This window comes from Protopterus annectens, chromosome 2.part0 (assembly GCF_019279795.1).
Source record: "Protopterus annectens isolate FY-2018-M chromosome 2.part0, PAN1.0, whole genome shotgun sequence".
NCBI lineage: Eukaryota > Metazoa > Chordata > Ceratodontiformes > Protopteridae > Protopterus > Protopterus annectens.
This window is the reverse complement of record NC_056728.1, coordinates 1919142309-1919169049: the sequence shown is the minus strand read 5'-3', so window position 1 is coordinate 1919169049 and position 26741 is coordinate 1919142309. Positions and strand designations below refer to the sequence as shown.

Sequence of the window (26741 nt, the reverse complement as noted above, 5' to 3'; positions counted from 1 at the left end):
TTCGCAGAAGCAGAGTGGTGCACTAGTTAGTTATTGATATTTCATAATTGTTTCTGTAGTTCAGTTCTCAGTTGTAGTTCTTCCTCTGCAGAGTCTGCACCTTTCCCTGTGTCTATGTAGGTGTCTACGGAATATTTCAGTGTTCTTCTACATCCTAGAGGTGTGTTGCAGCTGAATTGGTTATCCTGCAGACTGCCAGAAGGTGTGTGCGTGTTATGTTTCTGTGTGTGTGTGTGTGTGTGTGTGTGTGTGTGTGTGTGAGTGAGTGCTTGCATCCACACGTGTGTGTATATATAGCTAAAATAATCTAAACAACAGTAAAATGATTGACAGAAGAATATCTAAACTGAAAAACACTAACAAAATTGAAGTTGTACTAGGTGAGAGTTTATGCCTTTTCCCCACTGTTGTGCGATCTTGGAGTTGGTATACGTAATTAACAAAGGGTGTAGGGTGCATGGGGGCTTGCCCCTTTGCAAAAACATTGAAAAATGTGACCTAGTCTAACCACATATAAAACCATTGAAAAATCTAACCAAATTGAACCACATTTTCTCAGTGCTTTTGCAGGGGGCAATCTCCCCCACCCCTGCTAATTTAAAACAGTAGCTACAAGGCATTATGCCCTGAAGGAAATGAGTGTTTACAGCTGCAGTGTTGGTGATCTATCTTAATAAGCATTTCTGGTATCACAGTGCTGGCTCCATGCAGATGTAGTGTGGGCTGTGTCAGTGATGCACAGAGCATCAGAAGACCAGTAATAAGGCTGAGGTGACATTGAAGAAAATGAGTACAAAAAGTGGTTGCACTAATGGCAAAGTAACAATTTTGGCAATAAAGAGAGTACTTGGCATGGTTGGAATAAAAACGTCTTTACCTGAACATTTTCATTACCCCAGAGCATTCAGATAAATGTGAATATACAGCAACTGTGTTCAAAATTCACTTCCACTTAGTATGAAATAAGTATAACTTGCTGCTTTAGAATACCCAAACATTTTCTGAAAAATGTCATTCAGTTTTGCGTTAGATACATAAGCATTTATTTCTTGCAACAAAACAAATTTGGCTGTAAAAAAACACGTGGATGGGACTGGCTGAGGACAGAGAGAGAGAGAATATGAAATTGTCTATATGACCTTGTGGGGTAAGAGAATTATCTATTCCAGTCATGGGGTAACTCAGCTTGGAGTTAACGGCTTTGCTTCCTCATCATCACCACAGGCCTTATTTTTCACTAATCGCATCATCAACGTAAGCACCCTGATAACACAACATCTTGGAAGCACTGGCTTGAATGCAGCAAGCATGCAAAAAATACAAATACTTAACATAAAGGAGAAAATAAACTTAAATTGCAATTGTTTACAGTGCATTCTGCAGCTGCCAACTTCTGTTTAGCAGTTTCCCCAAATATAAAAACAACTTTGCACATTGTGATCTAGCAATGGAAAAATGGTGGAAAGAGGAGGGTTCATCTCTTGTCATTGGCTGAACTGATTTTAGAATTATAATCGTTCAACTGAATAATTGATGCAAGATTTTGGCCAAGTGGTCCTAATGCTGCTTATGTTTGCCATGATTCTTATCATAGTGTCACAGGTAAGTACTAGCTGCCCTTTTGGTCCATTTTAAGACTGGCCAATTTCCCTCTTGGAGTGTGACTTAACCTATCCCATTTTGTGTTAGATTGGTCTTAACCATCCCATGGTCGATAATTGTATATTACTGCTAGTGAGAATAACTGGAATCGTGCCATGAATAATTTGAAGAGACACATGCATGGGATAAAGCTTTAAGGAGCTCCCTCTGTCCATTAGTAGTACAGGAAGCAGTCCTGGGGTCAATTTTCTGTTTCCCATCCATAGATCTAAGTTGCAGTTGAGTACGGATAGGGATGAACTTTGCTTTATGTGGAATGAAGGTCTGTTCCAGGGCAGCAGTATCCTTTGTGAGATATTCTTATCCATTCCATACCATTCTGTTGATGTTGCAGAAGAGGTCTAGATCCCTAGACTGGGTATTTCTGATGCCACTTGACTGCTGATGTGTAATCAGTTCATCGGTACTGGGTTGGTGGTGGCCTTGTATGCAATACGCAGGTCAGTTTTTAGCAGTCCTTAGGATACTGAGTATAGTGACAGGACATTTTGTCAGTCCATGTAGGCCATATTGTTTAGGCCTTGCATCCTTGTATTGGTACAGTTGCATGTCTTGTTGTTTTCATTATCACACAAACAGCACTTCTCCATTACTAGTATGGTGTGTTAATTCTGTATGAAAACATAACAGTAGCACTATAACAAGCCAAAAATGTAAAATATGATAGTGATAGTGCTCATTGTGTACTACATTCAACATTATGCTGTTCACCTACAGAAGAATGTTTTGTGAGATTTTAAAATGGCATTTTCCATTTGCTGTACAAGAAAATCTGGCATGTAAAAGTATTTAACACATAATTTATAGTTCCAGTTATGAATAAGAAGGAAGCAGAGCACGTAGAAGAGGATTTTGTTTATAAAGCTCTTGAGTTATATGTATATTCTGACTTGCAATTAATTCTTACCACGTTTGTATTACAAAAATAAAAATATAATTACATTTTATCTACAGCTAGAAAGACATGCACTTCTCATTGTACAGAGCAGGATTATGTGCCATACTTACAGAATGTGGTAATTTAAAGTCTTTCAGATTTTATTGCTTTAACATTTTGTATAGAGTGGCATCCTGAAAAAATTATCAGGAATCTGAAGCACTTGTTTTAAAATGCTGTTCTGTCTGTCAGGTGTGGCACATGTGTGGCAGATAGACTCCTTGCTTTGAATTATAAACACTGACAAAAGTTAAATCACCCAAACTGATTTAAGGGTACACAGTGTCCACTAATAATGAGACATTCAGAAATTTGCAGGTCGAATCATCATAGTTGTAGCTTTTAGGGAGTAGCTTGAACCTTTCCAGTAGTACCATTTGATTCCATTAAATTTGTTTGTGTTCTCTCCTAAAGGATAGTGCACTCCATTCAGATTAGATGGGCCACATGCATCAAACCACCAACCTGTAGAGAAACAGGGGCATACTTTGGTTAATCATAAATTTGTATACAAACATTTATACAGTATAATATAGTAAATAATATGCAGTAACAAATGCAGTAAAAAAGCTTGCAGAAACTAAGCACATGCCTTATTCAACAAAAATCAGATGGGTCACCACATTAACAGTATTGTAAACAGTAGAAACAGTAAGTCACTGAGGCATTTCATCCCCTGCAGTATTCTATACTGAGACAAAGAAAAACAGAGAGAGATGAGGAATGCTGCAAGAGACCTGCAGTGGGAAGTATCTCTCTGGTGGAGCTCCGTAGCTCCTAGACTAGAATAAGACTTTGCATTTCTCATCACTTCTTGATCCACCATAGTATTGAGCAGTTATCTGTACTGGTGCAGAATCATTGTTCATGTAGAATAGTGACGATAATGGCAGAACTAAATTGCTAACTCTTGAACATACAAAGCTGAAAAGGGCTAACCAGGAGAGAGAACCTAATGTTTAAAAAAATATAAATTTTTCAGTGCCAAATATGGACTTGACTGGCACCTGTGATATTGTATGAGCCTTTAATGGCTGAATGTTTTCTATGAGGTATTTTGATTGACATTGATTACTTAATATTGGGCAGCCACGGTGGTGCAGTGGTTAGCGTTGCTACCTCACAGCAAGAGGTTTTCCGGTTCAATCCTCGGCTGGGATGCCTTCTGTACGGAGTCTGCATGTCCTCCATGTGGTCACATGGGTTTCCGGTTTCCTCCCACATCCCAAAGACATGCTGTAGGTGGATTGGGCACTCTAAATTGGCCCTAGGCATGAGTGCGTTCATGTGTGTACCTTCTGTGGAATGTTGGGCACCAGGCTGACAACTCGATACCGTAAAACTCCACTGCCAATCATGAGCAGACAGGTGATCCGCTGTGGAAACCCCTAACCGGGAAAAGCCGAACGAAGAAGAAGATTGATTACTTAATATTTCGATTGATTTGAAAAATAAAAAACGTAAAGTCAGACAGAATTGGAATTTTTTATCTTGTATAATTAAGAAATGACATAATGAATTAAAAAGATATTAGGACATTGTAATATAAACACTGAAATGAAATTAAATGAAAAGAGAAGGTACAAAAATGCAAAGTTTAGGTGTGATAAAAATGTGTACTTTAATGCAGAACTAGCATAACTTTGTACAACTAAAAAAGGCAATGTGACAATTTGATATCTATCACAAAAGATTAGCTACAGCTATTACAATGCTGCCTTTCAAAACACAGCAGCAGCAGCAGCATTCTTCACTGCTTTGCATAAATTAAGTTGTTATAAAGAAAAATCAGAGACTTAAAATGCAAATAAGGAAAGCTTTGTGCTTCTTTCTATTCAGATGTAAGTAATGTCCTGTTGAAAACTGCATGTTATTACTAATACACTGTTACCTTCCATTTCATCTTGCTGTTTGAATGACTTAAAAGATGCAGGTCAGCAATTTAATACATTGAAAAAAACATGAAGACAGTTAATACAGTGCTGTCTTCCCCTACTTTGTGCAACTGAATAGACGAACAAAGGGACATCTTGACAGCCTTACACCACTCAGGAAAGACATATATACTGTGCTTCCACTGTTTTGTGCTAAAATACTATTATTCTGAAGGGGAAAAGTATTTTTTTGTAAACCTTAAAATAAAATAAAATACCCTTCACCCTGTATGACATAATTCAGAATGGAGAAGTCGGAGGGTTAAGTAATCACTGGTTTTATTACTGGTTCACAGAGAAAATACCCAGTCCGTGCCTGGGTGTCCAGAGCACTTGATATATTGATAACTGTCCTTATGCTCACTGGATCAGTAGCATTCACTGAAGGATTTATTGTTTACAATCATCCTTTTATCATTTCCAGGTGTTCTGATTGCAGATGTCGGTATTAAAGTCATTGGCTGTGACCAATCCCTTTACATTTGTGCAAACATACAATTACCCATTTGTTAACCTGCTGGGAATAAGTACTTCTTTACAGAAGCAACCCTGAATCAAAAGCACACAGTTAGTGAAGACTGAGGAAATTAAACCCAGTACTGTGGATTAAGGTTATTAGCAGCGCTTATACTTAATTATCTGCTCCAAAACGATGAGGGAGTCGAACAGTCATGTTACTTAATACTTTTAAATTCTATTTGTTACAGTCTGTCTTTTCCAGTAGCTGTCACGAAGTTGAATAGATCTTGATGGAATTCCTCTCACTTCTGATTTCAGAACTCTCTGATTTACTCCTTTTTCCTCCAACATAGTTGGAAGTTGCCTAAATGCCAAATATTGGTTTACTCCTCCTCCTCCCATATGTAAGCTGGACGGGAGGCAGAATACTATGATAAAAAGGTCCTATAGTCATTTTAACACCATTTTGTGCATTTAAATTTTCTTTCTAGTTTTCCCTGAATAACCTCAGTGGTATACCTACTAACACTGTCCAGCAGGATAGACTCTTGCTTCTGGAGCCAACTGATGGGCAGTGAACATAGCTTACATCATGGGCATACTGTTTCCACCCAGCAGGATCTGAGAGGGGAAGCGAAATTATCAGCACTGAGGTGTCAGTGAGGGCGATGTTTTCAGAGACTTTGGGCAAGTTGACATCCAGGTTAACGGAATCTTCAGTAAGTGCATTTAAATCTTGTACAAGTGCAGCATGTTCGGTGCGTTAAAGTAACACTGCACCTGTCAGCATTAGCTGCTTGCTGATTTGAAGGCACGGTTCCTAGCTGTTCTTTCTGCTTCTTCCACTATCTCAAGATTTATGCATTGTAGTGACTGTTGTGCAGCGCATGAATCAATAGAAGAAACTCTGCAGCCACATTCTGAATGTAATGTTCCCCAAAAATGAGTTACCTCCAAATAAATAAAGCTCATGCCCTGTATTTGGAATTGACATGTTTATGTAATAAACAAATGCACCTGTTATTCAGAAAGCAGCAAACATTCTCCATTCTTTGAACAATCCCTGATCCTATAGTTAGTATAGTCAATGTGACCCCATAATGCATGCACCTCCTTTTAAAAAAAAAGCCAAAATTCACCATTATTTGAGCAATTTCGAACACTGTAGTCAAGATGGCCATACAAGAGAAGTTGGTGGGATCGTACATTTTTGGCTACATATTAATGCAGAAGTTTAGGCTACCAAGGGGAACATTTAGCCCATTTATACACTGAAGGTGGCAGTTTAAGTTGTTGCTTATTTAGTCTAAATGACTCTTGTTTAAATTGAAAACATCTGATGTCAATTTTCATTTATTACTCAACTGATGGGTCCAGATCCGATCCTCTGATCCAACTTGGCTACTGCTTTAGCTCATAGCCACCAAAAAGGTCTTGAGCTCCTCTCTTACCCATAATGCACCAACCCCTAACATACCTCAGATCTCATTTGCCGCTTTTGCATTTAGATATGGTCGGTTTGAGCTCCAGAGCGTTTTTTAAGTGGGAGATAAGTTTTGAAATTTTTCATATTTTTCTATTGCTATAATTCTTATACTGCTTATTTCTGTGATTCATTCATTGCCTGTTCTTTTATCTCCCTTTCTTCTTTCTTTGATGTCGCTTTACACATTTAATGTAATCTGTAGTTACCATTGTTGGTATAATTCTTTTCCTTTTCTAGTGTTAATTTTTCCTGTAATAAAAAAAAAACTCGTATATATCTTTGATCTTCTTTTTAGAGTTATGTCTGAAAAAGGTCTGTCTGGCTTTAAGAAATACAAGAAATGTGGGCACAAGCTGCCCATGTCAGATGCACATGCTTTATGTGTATATTGCTTAGGTGCAGACCATCTTAAAGTTGACTGCTGAACCTGTAAGGCTTTTAATCCTAGAGCAGTTGCAGATAGAAAGAACAAGCTGATACTGAAAGGTCTGCTGCCATCATCTTTCTCAGAGGCTATTTGTGGGATTTAACCGCCCCAAAATTTCAACATAAGGAGCCTTTGCAAAATTCTTCGGTGCCTGCTGGTTCTTCAACACCTTTGTCAGATCCTACCACAGAACCACCTCAGTAGAAGCACTGTAAGTCTGATCCAAAGACTGCTCTGCTCCAGCCAGCTTCGGATTCTAAAAAGGCTTCCTTGGATCCTAGCTTGTCGAATCTGAAGTCCTTACCAAGAACAAGGTACGCTTTCAATAGATCCAGTTCTATCTAGAATTCCCTTCCTATACCTTGAACCCGGCTGGCACTTCAAGCCCCCATTGGTCACTTCCTCTCACTCTTCTGGAAGTCTGATAGAGGCTGATGTGGACAGGATGATCATGAAATTTCTTTCTGCACATATTCAGATGGGTGTTCTCCAGACTCCTACCCCTTTGGGTCAGGAAGTCCTTATTTCCACCACTCCACCAATTTTGGCTCCTTCTCCATTTATTTTGGAGCCTCTGGATCTGAGTGTGTTGGGATCATCTGGGTCAGATCAAGAATATTAGTATGTTTGGCTCTGAGAATGTCTGAGTGTACCGGCTCAAACTGCTTTGGAGCTGGATGACTCTTGGAGCCGTAGCATCCCTGTCAAATCCAAGCAATAGAATCCACTCTGAAGTTGTCAGAGTCATCTCTACTCCTAGAAGCCTCAGCACTGGACAGCTTGGCTGCAGCCTCTGCCTCGTGTGGAATTCCTTTAGGGCAGATGGTATCGAAGGGGCAGAAGCATGGCTTCTCTGCTACATCGGCTTCTTTCTCCTTGGTGGTGGTGGAGAGAGTTTTCTCTGCTTCAGCAGGATGGACATCATCTCCTACCCCCTTGGATTTTCCTTCTGGATCCTGTATGCCTCTGCACCTTGAACTTCAACATTCTACACCTTAGGGACAGCCAGCCCAAAGTCTCCAGGTTACCTAACAAGGTATCACCATCTCTTCTGATACTTCTCTGGAACATCCCAATAAAGAGGTTCCTAGTAACAGGAAGTCCAAGAGGAGGCACATGAACTCCCCTCAGGAGTCTGTCACCAAAGATACTGATTTTGATGAAGGGGAAGTTTCCCCAAGATCACCGCCTGAAGACATCTCATTTGGAGACATCCTTGACATTCTTAAGCAGAGGGGTGTTTGGTCTACAGATAACCCTTTCCTGGAGGAATCTGTATTTCTGGAGGCCTTTGTGTCTGGCCCATCTTCCTCTTGGGTAACGCCATCTGCCGATGAGCTCATTGACTTGATCTCTAGGTGGGCATGGAAGGACCCAGACACAGTTGAGCCAATCACCAAAAGACCATATTGGATTCTGGCACCACCTGTAAGAAGGGAGTTCTGGAGCAAAGGAATGCCCGTAGATGCCACCAAGTTATGGCAGCCACCAAGAAGGAACTTGCTGAGCAGAGTTCCTTTGTCCATCCCCCTAACAGGGAGTCTAGGGCATTGGGCAGCTTTGGGAAATGTGTGCATGCTTCAGCAGACTTTTGCCATCAGGTCACTGAACTACCTGGCATACTTTACAAGACTACAAAGGGACTTGATAAAGGAGTTGACAAATTCCCTTTCTGGGACCACTACTGTGAGACTCAGACTTCTGTGGGCTAATAGTTGGCTACCCTGCAATCTATAATTTGTCCATGAGGCTTCTCTCTTATGCAGCTGAAGGTACTTCAAGGGCATCGAGTTCAGGCATTTCCATAAGTAGACATGCCTGAATGCACTTTTATGATTTTGTGGAGCCCTTCAAGTCCTCTTTTGTCAGTGCAGCTTTTGATGGCAGTTCATTGTTTGGCCCTAAAGTTAGGGACACAGTCACTCGCTAGGTGTGAAAAAAAGGGAAAGATCCTCCCTGCAGTGGGCACACATTTTTAGACTCCCTCAAAGACCCTTTTCAGGGAATCAATGAGGTGGTCAAAAAATGTGGTTCAGAAAGTCCCAGGGTCCTTTCCAAAATCTATGTGGAGATACCTCCAGGGGCAGAGGATCGTACATGAATGGACGATGACGCCCACATGGCAGAGGAGGCCAGCAGAACTGTGGTCCAGAGATTCCTTTTCTGACAGACCCTACCAGCACTCCTGAAAGGAGGCCTGATTGTCTCCCCTCTGGAGGCAAGTGGGGATTGATTATCCCTGCACCAGAGAGCCTGGCTAGACAAAAGATATGTGGGTGGAGAGGATCATATCCAGCGGTTATATTCCTTTTTTCCTTCCACCTCCTCCTATATCAAAGTTTCCCAATGTTTCACCTAGTCAGATGAAAACAGCAGCATTAGAAATAAAAAAGCTGTTAGAAAAAAGTCATCCAAGAGTTCCCACCAGACCAGATAGAATCCGGAGCTTACTCAAGATTCTTTTTAGTGCCAAAGAAAATAGGAGACTGGAGACAGATTTTGGATCTCAGCGACTTGAGCAAATCAGTTCGACACACAAAGTTTCAGATGGTCACAGTTCAGTCCATTCTGTCCTTTTTGTGCAAGGATGACTGGATGTGTTCAGTAGACCTTCAGGATGCGTACTATCACATAAAAATGAACATGCAATCCAGAAGTTATTTATATTTTCTGCTGAGAGGCAGTTATTACTAGTTCAGAGCACTGCTGTCTGGCCTCACCACAGCCCCCAGGGTGTTCACTAAATGCATGGCAATGGTAGCAGCTCACTTGAGACTGCAGGGATTTTGAGTGCTTCCCTACTTAGACGACTGGCTCATTGCCACGCCTATCAGGCCTCTGTTAATAAGAGTGAGAGATCAGGTACTCCAGACTTGTTCCCATCTGGGGATATCATTAAATTACAAGAAGTCTCATTTAGAACCATCTCAGACACTGGAATTCACAGGAGCAGTTTTCAGCATGGTATCAGTGACAGCGTCTCTTCTTGTCTCTAGAGTGCAGACTATCAGATTCCCAGTCAGGAAGATGATAGTCTGCACTCTCGAGACAGGAGGAGATGCTGTCACTGATAGCATGACAACGACAGTCTCTCTTCCTGTCTCGAGAGTACAGACTATCAGATTTCCAGTCAGGAAGATGATTCACAGTACCAGAGTCTCAGCCCAGTTGATTCTTCAAGCTTTAGGGTCAATGTCAGCAGCCATAATTCTAGTTCCTCTAGCAAGATTTCATATGACAATTCTTCAGTGGATGCTAGCAACATAATGGTCTATTCTTTTTCAATGCATGCTAGCCCAAATAAAGTCACTCAGGCATGCAAAACGTACCTTTAGTGGTGGATTCGATCAGATCAGGTTCTACAAAGCCATCATTTCATTCTCCCTCAGCCCAAGGCCATAGTGACCACGGACGCATCCCATATTGGGTGGGGGGCACTTCCTGGGGGGTCCCCAACGAGGCTAGTAACATATCAATAACCTGGAAATGAGAGCGGTGGCCTTCCAAGACTATCCTTAAAAGACAATTCTGATTCAGACAGACAACATGTCAGTAGTTTGTTACATCAACAAAGAGGAACCAGTTCTTACCCCTTGTGTTGAGAAGCCCTCAAAGTGTGGCAGTGGACAATCTCTTTCAACCGCATTCTGATAGCAGCGCCCATTCCACAGAAGTCCAGTGTGATAGCAGACAAATTGAGCAGGTCCCTTCTACTACCTCATCAGTAGTCTCTCAGTATGAAAGTGGCGAAAATGATTTTCTGTCAATGGGGCCAGCCTTGCTTTTTGCATCTCCCCTAAAGAACAAGTGCAGCAGCTTCTTTGCTCTGACCCTCCACAGGTGGGATCACTGAGGGATGCTGTGCTCTACGATTTGCCACCCAGTCTCCTCTATAACTATCCCTCAACTCCCCTAATTCCCAAATTTCTGCAGAAAGCTATCCGGTTGAAGAGCAAAGTCATCCTCATTGCACCTTACTGGCCTCTGCAGATTTGGTTTCCCTTCCTTTGGCCTCACCTACTTTACCCGCCTTGTATTCTCTATTTGATTCCAGAACTCCTGTCTCACCCAGCTGGTAAGATACCATCTGGATATGTCAAACCTCAAGCTAATAGTGTGGTTTCTTCACTTCTTTTAATAGCCAGACAACTGATGCTGTCTTCTCCTGTCTGTCATAAACTTTTATCTTCCCATAAAGCTTCAACAAGAAAACTTTACATAAGTAAATGGAAAAGGTTCATTTTCTGGACATATCAAAAACATACTGACCTTTTTTCAGCCATTGTACAAAGTGCTTTTGATTTTTTTCTCAAATATTTTTAATGAAGGAGCATTAGAGTTCAGTTAACAGCAATCACTAACTTCCATATTGGACTTGAGAGGTCTTCACTGACTTCATTCAAGCTTTGTAAGGCCTTTTTGAAAGGCACTGTCCTGCTGAGGCCCCCTTATAATGGCCCTACTCTACCATGGGACTTAAAGTTAGTACTGCAGGCCTTAATTCTTTCCCCCTTTGAATCAACAGCAAAATGTGATCTTAAATTCCTGACCCAGAAAACTATATTTCTAGTGGCCATTACCGCTGCTATTTTTCATAAGGACAGACTAACTTTATGTACCAACTCTCCTTTTCTTCCTAAGGTGGTATCAGAATTGAATATCAACCAGTCCATTAATCAGCCAGTTTTTTCCTAATTTGCAAACAAAGGTGAATATATGTTGCATTTATTAGATCCTCACAGACATCTGTGTTTTTACTTGAAAAAAAGAAATTAGGAAGACAGATCAATTATTTCTGTTCTTTGCAAATTCTAAATTGTGTAAATCAGTTGCAAAGATAACTTTAGCCAGATGGCTGACGGACTGCATAACATTTATCAACAACAAGTTGGGTCTAACCTTACCAAAACCTTTTAAGAGCCCATTCAACTAGGTCCATGGCAACTTCTTCAGGGTTTCTGTCCAGGGCTTCCATGGACAATATATGTGCAGCTGCAACCTGGACCAATCCTCATACCTTTATCACTCATTACAAATTGGATCTGGTCTCGAGGGGACGAGCAGCCTTTGGCTCAACTGTGTTCAGGAACATCCATCTGTAGAATCCACCTTGAATTTTAGGTAGCTGGGACTCTGTCCCAACAGTTGAGGAATGAATGAAAATTGACATCATCAGATAAAAAAGTTGTGTATTTACCATAACGTTCCATCTGTGGTGGTCATTTTCATTCTTCCTCAACTTCCCACCCACCAACCCCTAAGCTTTTTCACAGTTGATTTCTGGAAGAACCAGAGCTGATAAGGACATCACTGTTTTTCATGTTCAGCTCCAGATATAGTTTCTTCTGTCAGGAGTATGATATTAGTACTTCTTGCTTTACGTAAAGCAGCAAACAAGATCTGAACTATGTTAGGGGGTTGGTGTGTTATGGGTAAGGGAGGAGCTCGAGCGCTTTTTGGTGAAAATGAGCTAAAGTAATGGCCGAGACAAATCTGGACCCAACAGTGGAAGAAGAATGAAAATGGACAACACAGATGGAACATTATGTTAAGTACATAACTTTATTTTTTTATTTATTTATTTTTTTATTAAGTAGTTTAGCAAGAGACAATAAAATTACTTGGACTGCACTGCAGTCTGTGGTGATATGAGACTCTTTAATGGGAAAGACAGACTTTGCTGTTAACAGGATTAATGCTTATCTGACAAGGTATGCACAGGCATTTCATTCTTGGAAGTGTTCACAGATGAAATACCGATAGGCTGGCAAGCTGAGCTATGTCAGGATTTGTTTTGCAGGTCATATGACTTGGTATGTCCTAATATACAGTTAGTGTGTAGGGTACAAGTGGTACAGTAGTTCAGATCTGTGCCATCTAACATGCTTTGCTTGTTTTTTTTTGTTTTTGGTTTTAAAGTGTTCACTACATTCTGTCATTCTGTTTATGGCTCTAAGTGTAATTGTGTTTTGTATTAGTACTGTGTGCTGTAGGTGAATATGTTGCATTAAGCTTTACATTACTTTTTCATATATACTTGTAGCGGAAAGACATCAAGATGACCAGTTTCAGAGAAGAAATACAGATACTTTTTGGGGTATCTGGCACTGCTGCTGCAGGGCCTTTGCAGTAGCACCTGCATCAGCAACAATGAAGAAGGTGATGGTGGTGGTGGCCTTACTAGGGGGAGTAAAGACAGCTGATGCTGAAAAATAGCTGAGACATTACCTTGAAAAATTTGGTTTTAAAAAAAAAATACTACACTTTGAAATCAGGAAGAGGCAGTTCTTTATATCTGTTAAGTTCCTTATTTCTGTTTGTTTATTTTTAGAGCACTGTTTGCTCCCCTGCTTCATTCTAAGGCCTTCTACCCTGTGCCCCACGTCCATCACACGGTCTACCGGTGCCCCTGAACTTGCTGCAATACAGTTGGAGCTTCAGTAGATTCTAAGTACACCCTGGGCATCTAGCTGTCTCCATTCCACTAGAAGGTATTTACTTGTAATGGTCTATCCTGTTAGTCCCCCTCACAGTGTGGCATACATTGTTACATCTGGCTGGGCATGCAATGGGGAAATATGGAATATTGTCCCTGCCTTTGCAGCAACTCAGCCATGTCCCACTACCTTTTCCCCTTCTTGGACCACACCCCCATTGAGACATCTCCACCCTCCAACAGGGATTGCCATAGGGAAAGCTCACTGAACCACCTATCTCACCCTCCCTGCAATGTTTCTTTGCTCTAAAAAATTAGTAAAAAGGGCACTGACTAAAGGAAAGGGTACCCACAGAATATCAGACAGTCCAGGGGAGAACTACGCCACTTGACCTGATGTTGAGGTCATGTTACCTTAGCTTAATGATTAAGAGGTCATGGAAGTATAGAGCTCACAACATTCTAATAAAAGCACAAAGCTACCTGAAGGAGAGAGTTTTTTGTGTTTACATACGAGTGGTGGAAGTAATACCCATTGGAGAGAGGTCAAAATCAGCAACATTGTGCACAATTTTAAACAGTGAGGAATAATGTGGTGTCAGTGAGATGAGTGCATTTCTAATATTATGTTTACTATAATGCTGTTGGTAGTGATCAGCCAAGACACTGGCATTTTTTCTGTATTGTGATTTGTGTGGGGAGTCAAGATGAAAGGAATGGTACCATGAGATAAGAGTTACAACTTTTTTTTTCTTTTTTTGCAATAATGCTGTCAAGTGATCTTGTTTATATATATATTTTCGGCAGTATTTTTCTCGCTTTACTTGTGTGGAGCAACATGAATTTCAATTCTTTAATGTATGGCAACTTCTTTGTGTGGACTGTGAAGATGAAAGAATATTACATAGCCTTGAGATGTTTTGGCTATAACTGCTGGGTGGGGTTGCCTGGAGGAAAGTTGTTGTGTCTTTTCGGCTTTTCCCAGTTAGGGGTCGCCACAGCAGAACTCTGGTCTGCTAATGATTGGCAGTAGATTTTTACGTGCCGAGTTGCCAGCCCTGATGCACAACCTTCAACGAAGTTAGGCCCATTCACGCATGTCTCCACGCAGAAGACACTCTAGCTGAGAATCGAACCGGACAGCGTCTTACTGTGAGGCGACAACGCCACCGCAGCACCACCACCGCAGTTGCTGTCTGGATGAAAGTAACTGACCTTTTTGTCTTTGCTCAGTTTAAACAGTCACTCTCTGGCTTTGAAGGACTTGTGTACTTTTGTGGGAAGTAAAATGGACTACTTAACTGGACATCTGCTATGCACAAACAGAATAGGTATAATTGCTGTGGTTGCCTTCTGTGGAAGAAAATGACTAGCTACCTGCTACTGTTTGCTTTTTTTTGGCTTTGCAGGAGTAATGTGATTATGTGAAGTAATGTGCAATATTTTAATGTGTAGCAAGTGATTGGAATAATAGTGAAATATATTACGCTGTCATCATCCTCTTTTTTTCACAATCATATATCTGAACTGTACGTATAGATGGCTTTGTGGGGTTGTCTGGAGGAAAGTAACTGACCCCATTGTCACTTGCTCAGTTTAGCAGTCATCATTTATAAAATATTGGATAAATATATCAAAAAATACTCAGACTTTCAGAATTTCTAGGTGCTGTGGTGGCCCCTACACCCCAAGGCTGTATAAGTGGATTTTGACATGGACTTTAGTAATCACCTCTGCCCTGTGCCATGCCTAGTCTAAAATTAGCCCTGCCCTTGGGCGTACACAGAAGTTTGCTACACTTGAGTGTGAGGCTGGTGACATCATTATTTCTTTAACATTCCACCCAACACTTAGAGATCACTAATACCTTGTGTTGGATTGGGGGCAGTGTAGTCATTATTTCTTTCTTTCCTCACAAACTTCAGAGGGGTGCACAAGAGTGCCCTTTAGCTTGTATGGGAGCTCTGTACTTTCTCTTTAACAAGTTAGAAACATTGCAATCATTTTTTTTTTCATTTTCCACACGATCAAACATCTGACACATGCACAGAAAGCCATCTTTTGGGGAAAGTAAATAAGCATGCTGTTTCTATATGTCTGACAGCATATATGTTATATTCTAGTTGTTTTTTCAGTTTTGTCCCAGTCTGATATCAGAAGGGTACAAAGAAAGTGGCTATCTTTTTGGGGTAGATTTGAGGAGGCATATTGTATATAAATATGACAACTGCAGCTTGAAATATAACTGTGGGTATTTGTGCCTTAATTTTAATATCAAGTTAACACCAGAGGGGTATACACCAAAAGTGACTACCTATTTTGAGGTGGAGGAGTTTATGGGTCGATACTATACCTAGATATGATATATATGTCCTCACAAGCATCTGTCGTCTCAATTTATTGTAAACTTGTGTTTGGTCAGCTTTGAGCATTGAAACTTGGATGCAACTTATTTATTCATTCAAATAAAATGTGAAATTGAATTTCTTTTCTGCATGCTTAACTTTTGTTAAGGCCATCACTGAATCAAAAGGTTAGAAAAAAAGGTTTAAAATGCACCTCAGAGCATCTGTAATGCTGTGACTACAGGGTGCATAATAGTCCCCAGACTCCAAGTATAGTATAGTTATTACAGAGTACTGTTGGTCATTTAAGGTGTGTTAAAAGGATGCAGGAAAAAAGCAAAGCTGAGGAGTAAGACTAAAATTCTTTCCTTAATTATGGTTTTCATTCAGGCCATCATTGGATGAACAGGTGATTTAAAAAATCTAAAATGCATCTCAGAACATCTAGAAAAGTGATGGCTTTTGGGGGGCCTAGGCTTAATGCAGTTATTTCCACTGCGGTTATTACAATGAAGTGTGGGTCAGTTATGATGTGTTGAAAGGAAGCAAGAAAAAAACAAAAACAAAGTTGGAGTAAGATTGAATTTCTGTCCTTGATCATGGCTTTTGTTCAGGCAATCGCTTGGTGAAAAGGGTTGCTTCAAAAACTCTAAAACGCACCTTAGGGCATCTAGAACCCCCATGGTTTCTGGAGGCTTTGTGCCACCCCAATCCCTGGCTTAAAGCAGTTGTTTTTTCCACAGTTCTCGAAGTGTAATTTTGCTTATGTAGAACATGTTGAATGAATGAATGGATGAATTACTGCAGGAAGAAATTGAAGAGTATGACAAACCATGAGAAAAAGGAAGAAAAAAAGTAATCTGGATAGTGTCAGTAGGCTGGAATGCGATGGGCTAGGCAGCAGAGTGGTAGATTTGGGAGTAATGGATCCTTTCAAACTTGATGCACCAATAGGTTGTTTTATCAACATTCATGCCAATGATAAAATGTCAGTGATGCTAGATAATCAGCATCAGAAGCCTGAAGAAGTGCAACCCAAAAAAACTAGAGGATGACTAGAAAGTAGATAAAAGTTCTGAAAGAGAAGATGCTATCAGCACTGTTAAAAAAACATCATAGCAAACTCAAGTAAATGAAAAGATGTGCAGCATATACACAGCTTAGAATAGATGTTATTGGAAATCACAGTAGTTGAGACATCATAAATGTAGTTAGACTGAGCAGTTCAAGGTCCAAGAAGGCTTTTAAAATACATCAGATAACTCCCCATATGCTGGAAGAATGGAAAATGCACAATAACAATGTTTTATTTTGTTTTAAATTTTGAGTAGGTAGGTTGGCCTGATGACATAGACTCCTTTTTAGCCATTGCCCGCTTGCTGTAAAAATGTAAGCAAAGCATATGTTTCAGAATACATGTAATCAATATACAAATAGACAAGATCCTTCCTCTCCCAGCTTAGATAATATAAACATTGGTATTATTCAATATGCATGAAAAAAAGAGAGACACCCACAGCATTGTTAAATTGTTCAAGATGTCTAGCCCATCTTCCAGAGCTTTACACTCATCCCTATCTTGCTCAGGTGGATTCCCTCCCACCTGAACGTAAGGACATCTGAGGTATAAGAAGGACATCTGCCTACACCATCTTAAGTCCTTTCAAATTGCATGTGAAGAAAGGAAGATCCATAGTGTGAGTACCAAGTAGCATCTCTCTGTCAGTTTAGCCTGGTTTCCAAATGGGAACTTGTTGCTTTTTTATGTATTGAGTAGTGGCTTTAGGGTGTCAGTTATTGCTGCTGTTTGTTGTAGGTTGCTAACTGTTGGAGGAGATTGAGAATCAAGCCTTGAGAGACAAAGTGTGAGATCTTTCAGCCTTTTTCCCAGGCTGACGAGCAGTCTGTCAAATGTGGCATGATGCTGTGCATGCATCACGCAGGGTGGTAGCTAGGGTCTATGTTAAATCATCGAATGCTTAAAAAAGCAAATTATGATTTATCAAACCCATGTAAGCGCTTAGAACAGTGATTTTTTTCGCAAGGGAAATAAATCGCTGTTCCACATAAAAAAAAATAATAAAACATTACATAAAGGGTGGGGGGCTTTGCCCCCCCCCCCCGATGTGGGGCGCTGTGTCCCCCACACACTCCCTACTTAAATATACCAACTCCGAGATCACACTACAGTCATGAAAACTGAAAAGTAATGGAAGCGGCCAAGCGATTTCTTTCCCAGGGAAAGAATTTGCTTATATGCCGTTTCGCTATTTTGACTTTTTGTGCTTTCAAGTTCAATCAAGATGCATTCGAAAGAATGTGTGTTCATTCATTTAATAGGAACCCAGCAGCTACAGGGCCAGTTATATGAGTACTCACTTGGCTGAGAACAAAGCACCTGCCAGAGCATGTGAAGACTCACTTCCTTAATGCCCTGTTAGACAAAGTACAGTTGTGTACACTTACCATAAATGTAGATGTTCAAGTGTATTCACTGTTGCAGTCATTACATTTGGGTTACCTGCTTGCAGTAGCCCTCAGTCGGCCTGATTAACAAAGTCTTGGGTCCTGCGTCGGTTGCTGTCTCCTCTCTTCCATGACGTTAGGTCGTCGGGGGTATAAAACATGTAGCCGATGCCATTACATCAGTTTTTCTTGCCCCAGATGTCAGGTGCCCCCCTAATGGGAAGCAATTAAATATATAAAAATTACAAGGTTATACCTCTAACAAAAAAGCAAATACACCAAAAAGCTTTTAAGCATAGTAAAGGAAAGTAGAGGTAAAGCCAAAAGAAGTCAGGGGGCTGGAGGGAGGGTAACCAGGACTGCAACAGTGAATACACTCGAACATCTACATTTACGGTAAGTGTACACAACTGTACTATGTTCTTCGTGTTTCACTGTTGCAGTCATTACATTTGGATAGATTCCCAATGCTAAGGTTGGGAGGAGGCATTTAAATAGCATTAGGACCAGCTATAAGGCCCTGCAAGACTGCAGTGGCAAAGCCAGCCCTGGATTTAAAGAAAATTGGTAAATGACAATGCTTGGTGAAAGTATGTACAGAACTCCAGGTAGCAGCTTCTAGGATGTCCCTGGCAGGGACACCTCTGAGAAAGGCTGTAGAGGTAGATGCAGCCCTGGTAGAGTGGGGTGGGATGCCCTATGGGATAGGTTTTCCATGGTGCTTATAGCAGAAATGAATGCAATGGCCTATCCATTTAGAAATGGTTTGTTTTGAAATAGCCTTCCCCTCTGTCCCTGTAGCAAATGCCACCAGCAGTTGTTCAGATTTCCTTTGAGGTTTAGTCCTGTCCAGGTAGAATCTAAGTTGTCTGTGCACATCTAAGGAGTGCAGTATCCGTTCCCCTTTATTCTGTGGATTAGGAAAGACGGTTGGCAAATGAATGGAATGATTAATAGCCACAATGGATACCTCATTGGCCATGAATGAGGGATTGGTTCTGAGGGACACACTGTCCGCATGAAGGATGATGAAAGCCATAAGGGCCTGTAATTCAAATACCCTTCTTGCTGAAGTGATTGCTAAAAGGAACGCTGTTTTCCAAGAAAGAAATTTTAAATCTGCAGTAGCAGCTGGCTCGAAAGGAGGAAGAGTGAGTTTCTCCAAGACAAAGTTAAGGTCCCAGGCTGGAGTTGGAGCTCTCCTGGGTGGCCTTAAATTTTTGGCCCATCTGAGGAACTGTTTGAGCAGTGGTTGAGAGAATATGGGAGGTTTTTTTGTTATAATGAACTGAAATGGCTGAGGCGTGAATTTTGATGGAGGAAAAGGAAAAGCCCTTGTGAAGCATCTCAGTTAAGTATTTCAAAATCTGAGGTATATTGGGCACTGCTGTGCTCATCCCTTGAGATTGGTTCCAGGCACAGAATATTTTCTATTTTGCAGCATAAGATTTATTAGTACTAGGCCTCCTTGCTTCTAAAATGATATCTGTCACTGGTTTACTGAGGGATGGTAAAGGAGAGATTAGGTAATTAGCCAGGCTGTTCGGTTCAGTGTTTGAAGCTGAGGGTGCAGAATACGGTTCTCCTGCTGATGCAACAGGGAAGGCGTCTGAGGCAGATACCATGGGGCCAACAGTGACACACTGCGCAAGAGGGGGTACTAGTGTTGGTGTGGCCAGTCTGGTGCAATCAAAATCGTCCCTGGCTTGTCCTGTTTGATCTTTAGTAGTACTTAGGAGAGCAGTGGCAGAGGAGGAAAGGCATAAACTGATAGGTTTTTCCAGCTGAAGGACAGAGCATCCACTATCCAAGCTTGTTTGTGGGGAATCCTTGTGCAAATTTTGTCCAATTGATAGTTCTGGGGGGAGGCAAACAGGTCTATATCAGGGTTCCCCCATTTGCTTGTCAACATGTTGAAAATCCTTGGTTCCAGTTTCTGCTCGTGTAGGTCCATGAGGTTTCTGCTTAGACTGTCTGCCAGTGTATTTAGTTTTCCTGGCAGGAATTGAGCTTGTAGATTCACTTGGTAGCTCAAGGCTGTGTTCCACAATGCCATGGTTAATCTGCAGAGGGGGTAAGAATGTGTACCCCCCTGCTTGTTTATGTACCACATAACAGTGGTGTTGTCCGTCTTTACCATTAGTTGTCCTAGAAGAATGTGGTCCTTGAAGGCTGTCAGAGCATTCTGCACAGCTAACATTTCTTTTTGATTGCTATGCAGGTGCCTTTGATTTGGGTTCCATTTGCCCTGAATGCACTTCCCTGCCAGGTGAGCCCCCCATGCATAGTCTGATGTGTCTGTTGATAGCGTTTGGGCGGCAGGGGATAGCGTGAATGGTAGTCCCTTGTTTTGGTGGCAGGCCTCTGCCCACCAAAGGAACTCTAGGCGTAGGCAAGGTATGATAGGAATCATTGCTTCTAGATCCTGAGAATGTTGACACCATAAGCTTTTTAGATACCATTGAAGTTTCCTCATATGCAGTCTTGCATACGGAATTAGAAGAATGCAGGAGGCCATGAACACCAAGGCTTGCAGTATTTGCCTTGCAGATAGCAGGGTTTTTGTGGCCACTTGTTTGAAGTAGGTTGTCAAATGAATCTGTTTCTCTGGCGTGAGGAAAGCCATCTGGGAAGCTGTATTCAAGCTTGCTCCCAGGAATATAATTTGTTGACAGGGTACCAGGTGTGATTTCTTTTCATTTATGGTGTACCCCAGACAAGTCAACACCCTTTGTACAAAGGCCAGATGATTCAAAAGTAAGTCCTGGCTTTCTGCCTGAATTAGACAATCGTCCAGGTATGGGTATATTTGAATATTTCTCTGCCTGCAAAATGCAATGACTGGAGCTAGGCACTTTGTGAATACCCTGGGCGCAGTAGATAAGCCAAAGGGCAGTGCAGAGAACTGATAGTGCGTGTAGCCTGCTTTGAAGTGTAGGTATCTTCTGCAAGATTCCCTGATAGGAATTTGCAGGTATGCTTCTTTTAAATCTAGTGTTGCCAACCAAGCATCTTTGCCTAGCATAGGAAGCAAATGGTGAAGAGTCAGCATCTTGAATTTTGGAATCACCAAAAAGGTGTTTAGAGAGTAGAAAGGTCCAGGATAGGACACTATGAATTGTCTTGTCTGGGTACCAGGAAAAGTCTCGAATAGAAACCTTGTCCCTTTTCCTCTTCTGGTACCATTTGAATAGCCCCCATGTTTAAGAGGGGAAAGTACTTGCTTTTAGGCCTCTGCCCATTGATTTGGGGGTAGATCTGGCCACCCGCTTGGTGTTGGTAATGTGTGGAAGTGAAATCTGTATCCTTGGGACACTATAATAAAGTCCCATGTGTCCTGGGTAATGAGTTCCCAGTTTTTGGCCTGCAGACCAATCTTTCTACCTAAAGGAGCATTCAGTTGAGAAGTGCTTGGACGTTTTAAAAGCGAGTCATTGAGACAGTTTTCCATAAGGGGGAGTCTTACTACTCCCAGATTTGGATGCAGAAGCCCCCCACTGCTTAATCTTGTGTGTACCCTGGGACTGAAACCTGGGTTTTTCTGCTGTGTCTCGGTTTGGATTGAGTAGACTTGGAAGGGGACGGAAAGGACCAGTTCTTAGAGGGCCAATGCCTACTAAATCTTGGAGGCTGAACTTGTAAGAAATATTTAATAGTTTGCATAGATTTAGCTTTATCTTCCATCTTTTTAAGAACTTCCTCAGCTTTGTTGCTGATTTAAGGGAGCATCCAACAGTTTAGCTTTAACATGAACAGGCAAAAATTGCTCCTTAAGCCAAGCATGCCCTCTGAGTACAGACCCAGTGACAGCAGCCCTGCAAGAGGCCTCTAACGAATCAAATCCACATTGCAAAGTATGTTTTCCAACCTATTCAGCCGAATGCATTAAATCCTGTAATTCTTTATTTTCAGCACAGTCAGGAATCAACATCATTTTCTGTTTAAGCAATCCAATAACATGTTGTTGATACTTTAACATATGAAACTGACAGTTTAAGGCCCTAATGGCCAAGGTTGCAGAAGTGTAAACCTTCTTACTCCATCTATCCAGCGCCCTGGAGTCTCTATCAGAGGGGGTAGGATTTTTAGCAGTAGAAGCCTTAATGCCCTTGGGTCCCTGTGAAATAGTCTCTGGATCCGCACTAGGATTTTTAAAAAGGAACTTGTGAGAATCAGGGACCCTGTAATATCTATCAGGTTTTCTGGGAGCAGGAGGCAAAGAATCAGGGGCCAAGCTAGATTCCGAAAAGGCATCATCAACAATGTCTAGTACAGGAGGTATAGCTAAAGGCTTACGCTGAGGCAGGAGTAAGAAATCCCTAAGCCTCTTTTTTGAATCGGAAAAATCCTGGCTTTCCCAGTGAAAATGCTCCCTTAGAGTGTGCAAGGTTTCACCAAAAGAAAAATCCTCTGGAGTGGAAGCAGAGGGAATAGAGTCCTCTGCATCAGAATCCTCATAATTAGGTAAGGGTAAATCCAGATCATCAGAAAAATCAAAATCCTGGTCAGAAGCTTTATAAACAAATTCAGTCCTAGGTCTCTAGAAGGGAGTGGTTGGCCTCCCCTGATTAGGGTTATAAGATCTTCAGCCATTCTTATCATTTGGTTTTTTAGGCATAGAGGCCTGTGCATGCGGCCTGGGCGTCGGTTTCTTAGGCATGGTTCGAGGTTTAGGCCTTAAAGAAGGAGGAGGCGTCAGTGTAATATGCAAGTCCGTAGGCCTGAATACACCCTCAGAAGCCGGTGCCTGCACAGCGGCTCCGGAACCATCCAAGGTAGAGACATCCGCAGGTTCCATAGTTGAAGCATCTCGTGGCATACCGGACACCGAATGGGTCTCAGTAGAGGCCTACAAATCAGAAGTAGCAGGTATCAGGGGCTGCGAAAGTGCCTCACTGAGTACCAGCGAACTGGTGACTGGCTTAGGAGAAGTGTTGTCAGCAGCTTTGGACCTAGGTGGCCTGTCTCTGTCTTTATCTTTGCGTTTTTTCGGAATACCAGTAATCGGATGACTAACAGATGACATTTCTGGATAATTGAACCGAGAACCAAAATATTTAGAGGTGAAATACCGACGACAGATAGTGCGTTGATTAAATAAACCACAAAACCGACAGCAAGGTACATCGTGGCAGGGCCTAGGCAAGGAATACAGTACGAATGAAAATCTTTGTGAGGTATTTGCTTTCCATAAGAAATGCAATTTTTACAGACATTGGTAAGGAGCAAGAAAAAGTTTCCCCAATGGGGTACTTCGCTTTAGTTGAAGACTTTGGTTCTGAAACTCAAAAATGAAAATTTCAGGAGTCGGCCAACCAGCACTTGCAAACTGCTTCTGCTTCAGGCACCGCACGGCAAGCAAGACTGATGTAATGGCGTCGGCTGCATGTTTTATACCCTTGACGACCTGACATCACAGAAGAGGAGACAGCAACCGATGCAGGACCCAATACTTTGTTAATCAGGCTGACTGAGGGCTAATGCAAGCAGATAACCCAAATGTAATGACTGCAACAGTGAAACAAGAAGAACATCAAATTGTTGTTTGGATTCGAATTAGAGCAGGTGTTTAAAAATCTGGAAGAAAGCAGGAAGACTATGCAGAGTGTGAAACAACTGTTTTTACTGCAAGAAATGTACAGTAGAACTTGCCCCTTTAAAAGACGGCCATTTCAGTGTAGGTCAGATAAGGGGGTGCAGCTGAACTGGAAAAGGGCTAGTTTAAAAGAAAATGGCAAGTTGACCAAAATGGGAAGCCTGGGGGCCATAATACCTGAAGAGATCAGTTATTTTCTTTTGCTTTTCAAATCCTTTGTCTCCTCCCTTTCTCACCCCTTCCCAAAAATAGAAATTTGTTTGAGACTAGAAGCCTATGAATCTTAAAATGGAGATGTAGACTGCCATTCATAAAACAGTCAAGAAATGTAAAGGATTCCTTTACTATCCAGAGAACAAAGGCATCTTATCAAACCAGTAATTCTAGAGCTTCTGCTTCAGTGGGGGAATAGAGAAGGTACCAGACCAAGAAGAATATATGTATTCAGTATTATTTCTTGTCCCAGGAAGAGATGGCCCTTGTAGGCTACATTCAGAACTATTAAGGCTAAATAAATGTTTGACAGGTGCCAGATTTCAAAATACTAACCTTGCAGACTCTACAGTCTATCATATCCTCTTCTGTTAGGCCTTTATGCTTACTCTGGATCTCAAAGATGCTTATTTCCATATACCCATAGCCATGACATAGGCAGTACCTGAGATTCAGATTTGTGGGTGCCCATTAGTAATCTACCTCCATTCTTTTTGGTTTATTTATCTAATGAATGCAAGATGTTTACAAAGTACTTGGCTCAAGTAATAATTGCATGCTACTGGACTTGGGGCATTCATATCTATCCTTCTCTGGATGACTTCCATATTCAAGCCCCATTTAAAGAGGGGAGACAATGCATCTGTTTCCAAACTCCAGTGATCTGAATGTGATCAAATCACAGTTAACTCCATCTCAGTAGGTCCATTTCCTGGAAACCATTTTGGACATCACCTGTCAAATGCCATTTCTTCCGTAAAAGTAGGTGCTCCAAGTTTCATTTTCATACAAAAGCAAAATCAGGTTACTGCCAGGGAATACCACAAACCCGTGTGTCACATGACATCAAAATTCCTAACTTTCCACCTGGAAAAACATCACATGAGATAACTGCAGTGGTACCTATGGAACAGATAGTGTGAGTCTGCACATTCCTTACAGTGTCCCATCCCTCTACTGTCTTGTACCAAGAAAGGGTACTTCTGGTGGATTCAGCAGGCGGATTTCAGTCAGGGGTCCATTCAAGCCAGGCTGGACATACAGACACTTGTTTGTTACAGATTCTTCTGGTGTACTTTGGGGGCACTCAAGGAAAATGACAATTAAAATAACCTGGCATAAAATTCAGAGCAAAAAGCACATCAGTGTCAGAGAGAAGATGCCTATAGGTGTAGCCATGAAAGCAATCAAACAGATATGGCAGATAGTGACCATGCATATCCTTGCTGTCAACAAAACAGGTATGTGATACCTCAGCCATAAGAGAGAAACCCTTTCTTTCCTTTTGTGCAGGCTGGCAATGGAAGTCCAGTATCATGCCAGGCCCACAGGGCATCTCCATTCCATCCCAGGAGAGACTCGCAACTGGATGCTGAAGCAGGGTTTATTTATGGACTTTACTAAGAGGTGGGATGCTCCAGAAATAGACCTTTTTGCTTCTCCAGAAAGCAGACAGTTTTACATCTGGGCACAAATTTCAGGAGCCTGAGCAACAGATTTCTCAGTCATTTGGGTGGGTCTATTTCATTACACCTTTCCTTCCATCCCTTTTCTCTTGAGGGTTTTTCAGAAGGTGCAGGAGAGAAGATGACGAATGCTACTCATAGCACCTACTTGTATCAGTGGTTTTCTCTCCTACTGTGCATGAAAAGGAAGCAGCTTGTTCGAATGTCTCAGCTGTGAACCTCTCTTTCCAACACAAGGGTTTACTAATTTATCCCAGTCCGAAGACCTTAAGGCTTGACAGCAGGGATGATCTAGCTCTCATCCCCTCTAATGACATGTTTACCAAGGATGTGTTTGTGATTACAACTATGAGAGAAACTAAGAAACCAAATATAAGGAAATCATACTTAGCAAAATAGAAAAGGTTCTATATTTGTTGCTGAAATGAGGCCCTCGACTCAAACCACTTTAGTGTCTGTGGTCCTCCAGTACCTATCGCACCTTTACAAATAAAGCTTGTTTTTCACTTCATCGAAGGTATGTGTATCTGCTGTCTTTGCCAGTCTGTCCTCTTAATCCCCTTTAATTCCTATCTGCCAGTGAAGCAATTTCTTAAAGAGGTTCTGTGCTTAAAATCACCAGAGAGAACATTCTCCATGACCCCTGAACTTTGTGTTGCAAAAATTTAAATCACCATTAAAGCCAGCAACTGCAGCACATCTCAAATTATTGATATGGAAAACTCTTCCTGGTGGCAATAACTCCTGCCTAGAGTTCTTCTGAATTGTTGGCCATAATGTACAAATAGGCCCTCCACAACTTCCATAAGAATAGGGTTATCATCTACATTAGTACAACCTTCATTCCCAAAATGGTGTAGTTTATCTTAATCAGGCTGTCAGTCTCCTGATATTTTCCCCTGGTCCAGAGAACAAGGGGAAAGGATTCATCATAGTCTAGATATGCAAGGATAACTGAGATCTTACCTAGAAAAGACTAAAGTGAGAAGAACAGACCAGTGATCCATACCCCTTGCAAAGAGTATGGAGGGCTGGTGTGCTAAAATAGACCATCTCCAAATGAATAACCCAATATATTTCTCTCTTATTTATTTTTTACTGTACCCATGGAAAAATTCAGAAGACATGCGCACATTCTACTAGGGCAAGCAGCAGTAACCACAGCCTTCCTTAGGGGGTCAGCATCCAGGTCATCTTGGAAGCAGCTTACCTGGTCATCTAGCCAACCTTTTCAAATACTACAACTTGGGCATCATCTTTATAGTCAGGACTAATGTTGGCAGGAATATCTGTTTCTACTTATAGCACCATACA

The 26741-nt window shown here is 41.4% G+C and overlaps 2 protein-coding genes across 2 annotated transcripts in view; one reads left to right on the top strand and one right to left on the bottom strand.

The window, feature by feature from the left end:
• The window catches only part of MCPH1 (microcephalin 1), a 2707094-nt gene that overhangs the window by 1611600 nt on the left and 1068753 nt on the right, over positions 1-26741 (top strand). The window lies entirely within an intron of this gene.
• The window catches only part of ANGPT2 (angiopoietin 2), a 688700-nt gene continuing 662815 nt past the window's right edge, over positions 857-26741 (bottom strand). Inside the window, exon 9 of the mRNA XM_044061900.1 lies at positions 857-3064. Within this exon, the coding sequence (XP_043917835.1) occupies positions 2904-3064 (161 nt within the window). The 3' untranslated portion in view covers positions 857-2903. The remainder of the gene's footprint in view (positions 3065-26741) is intronic.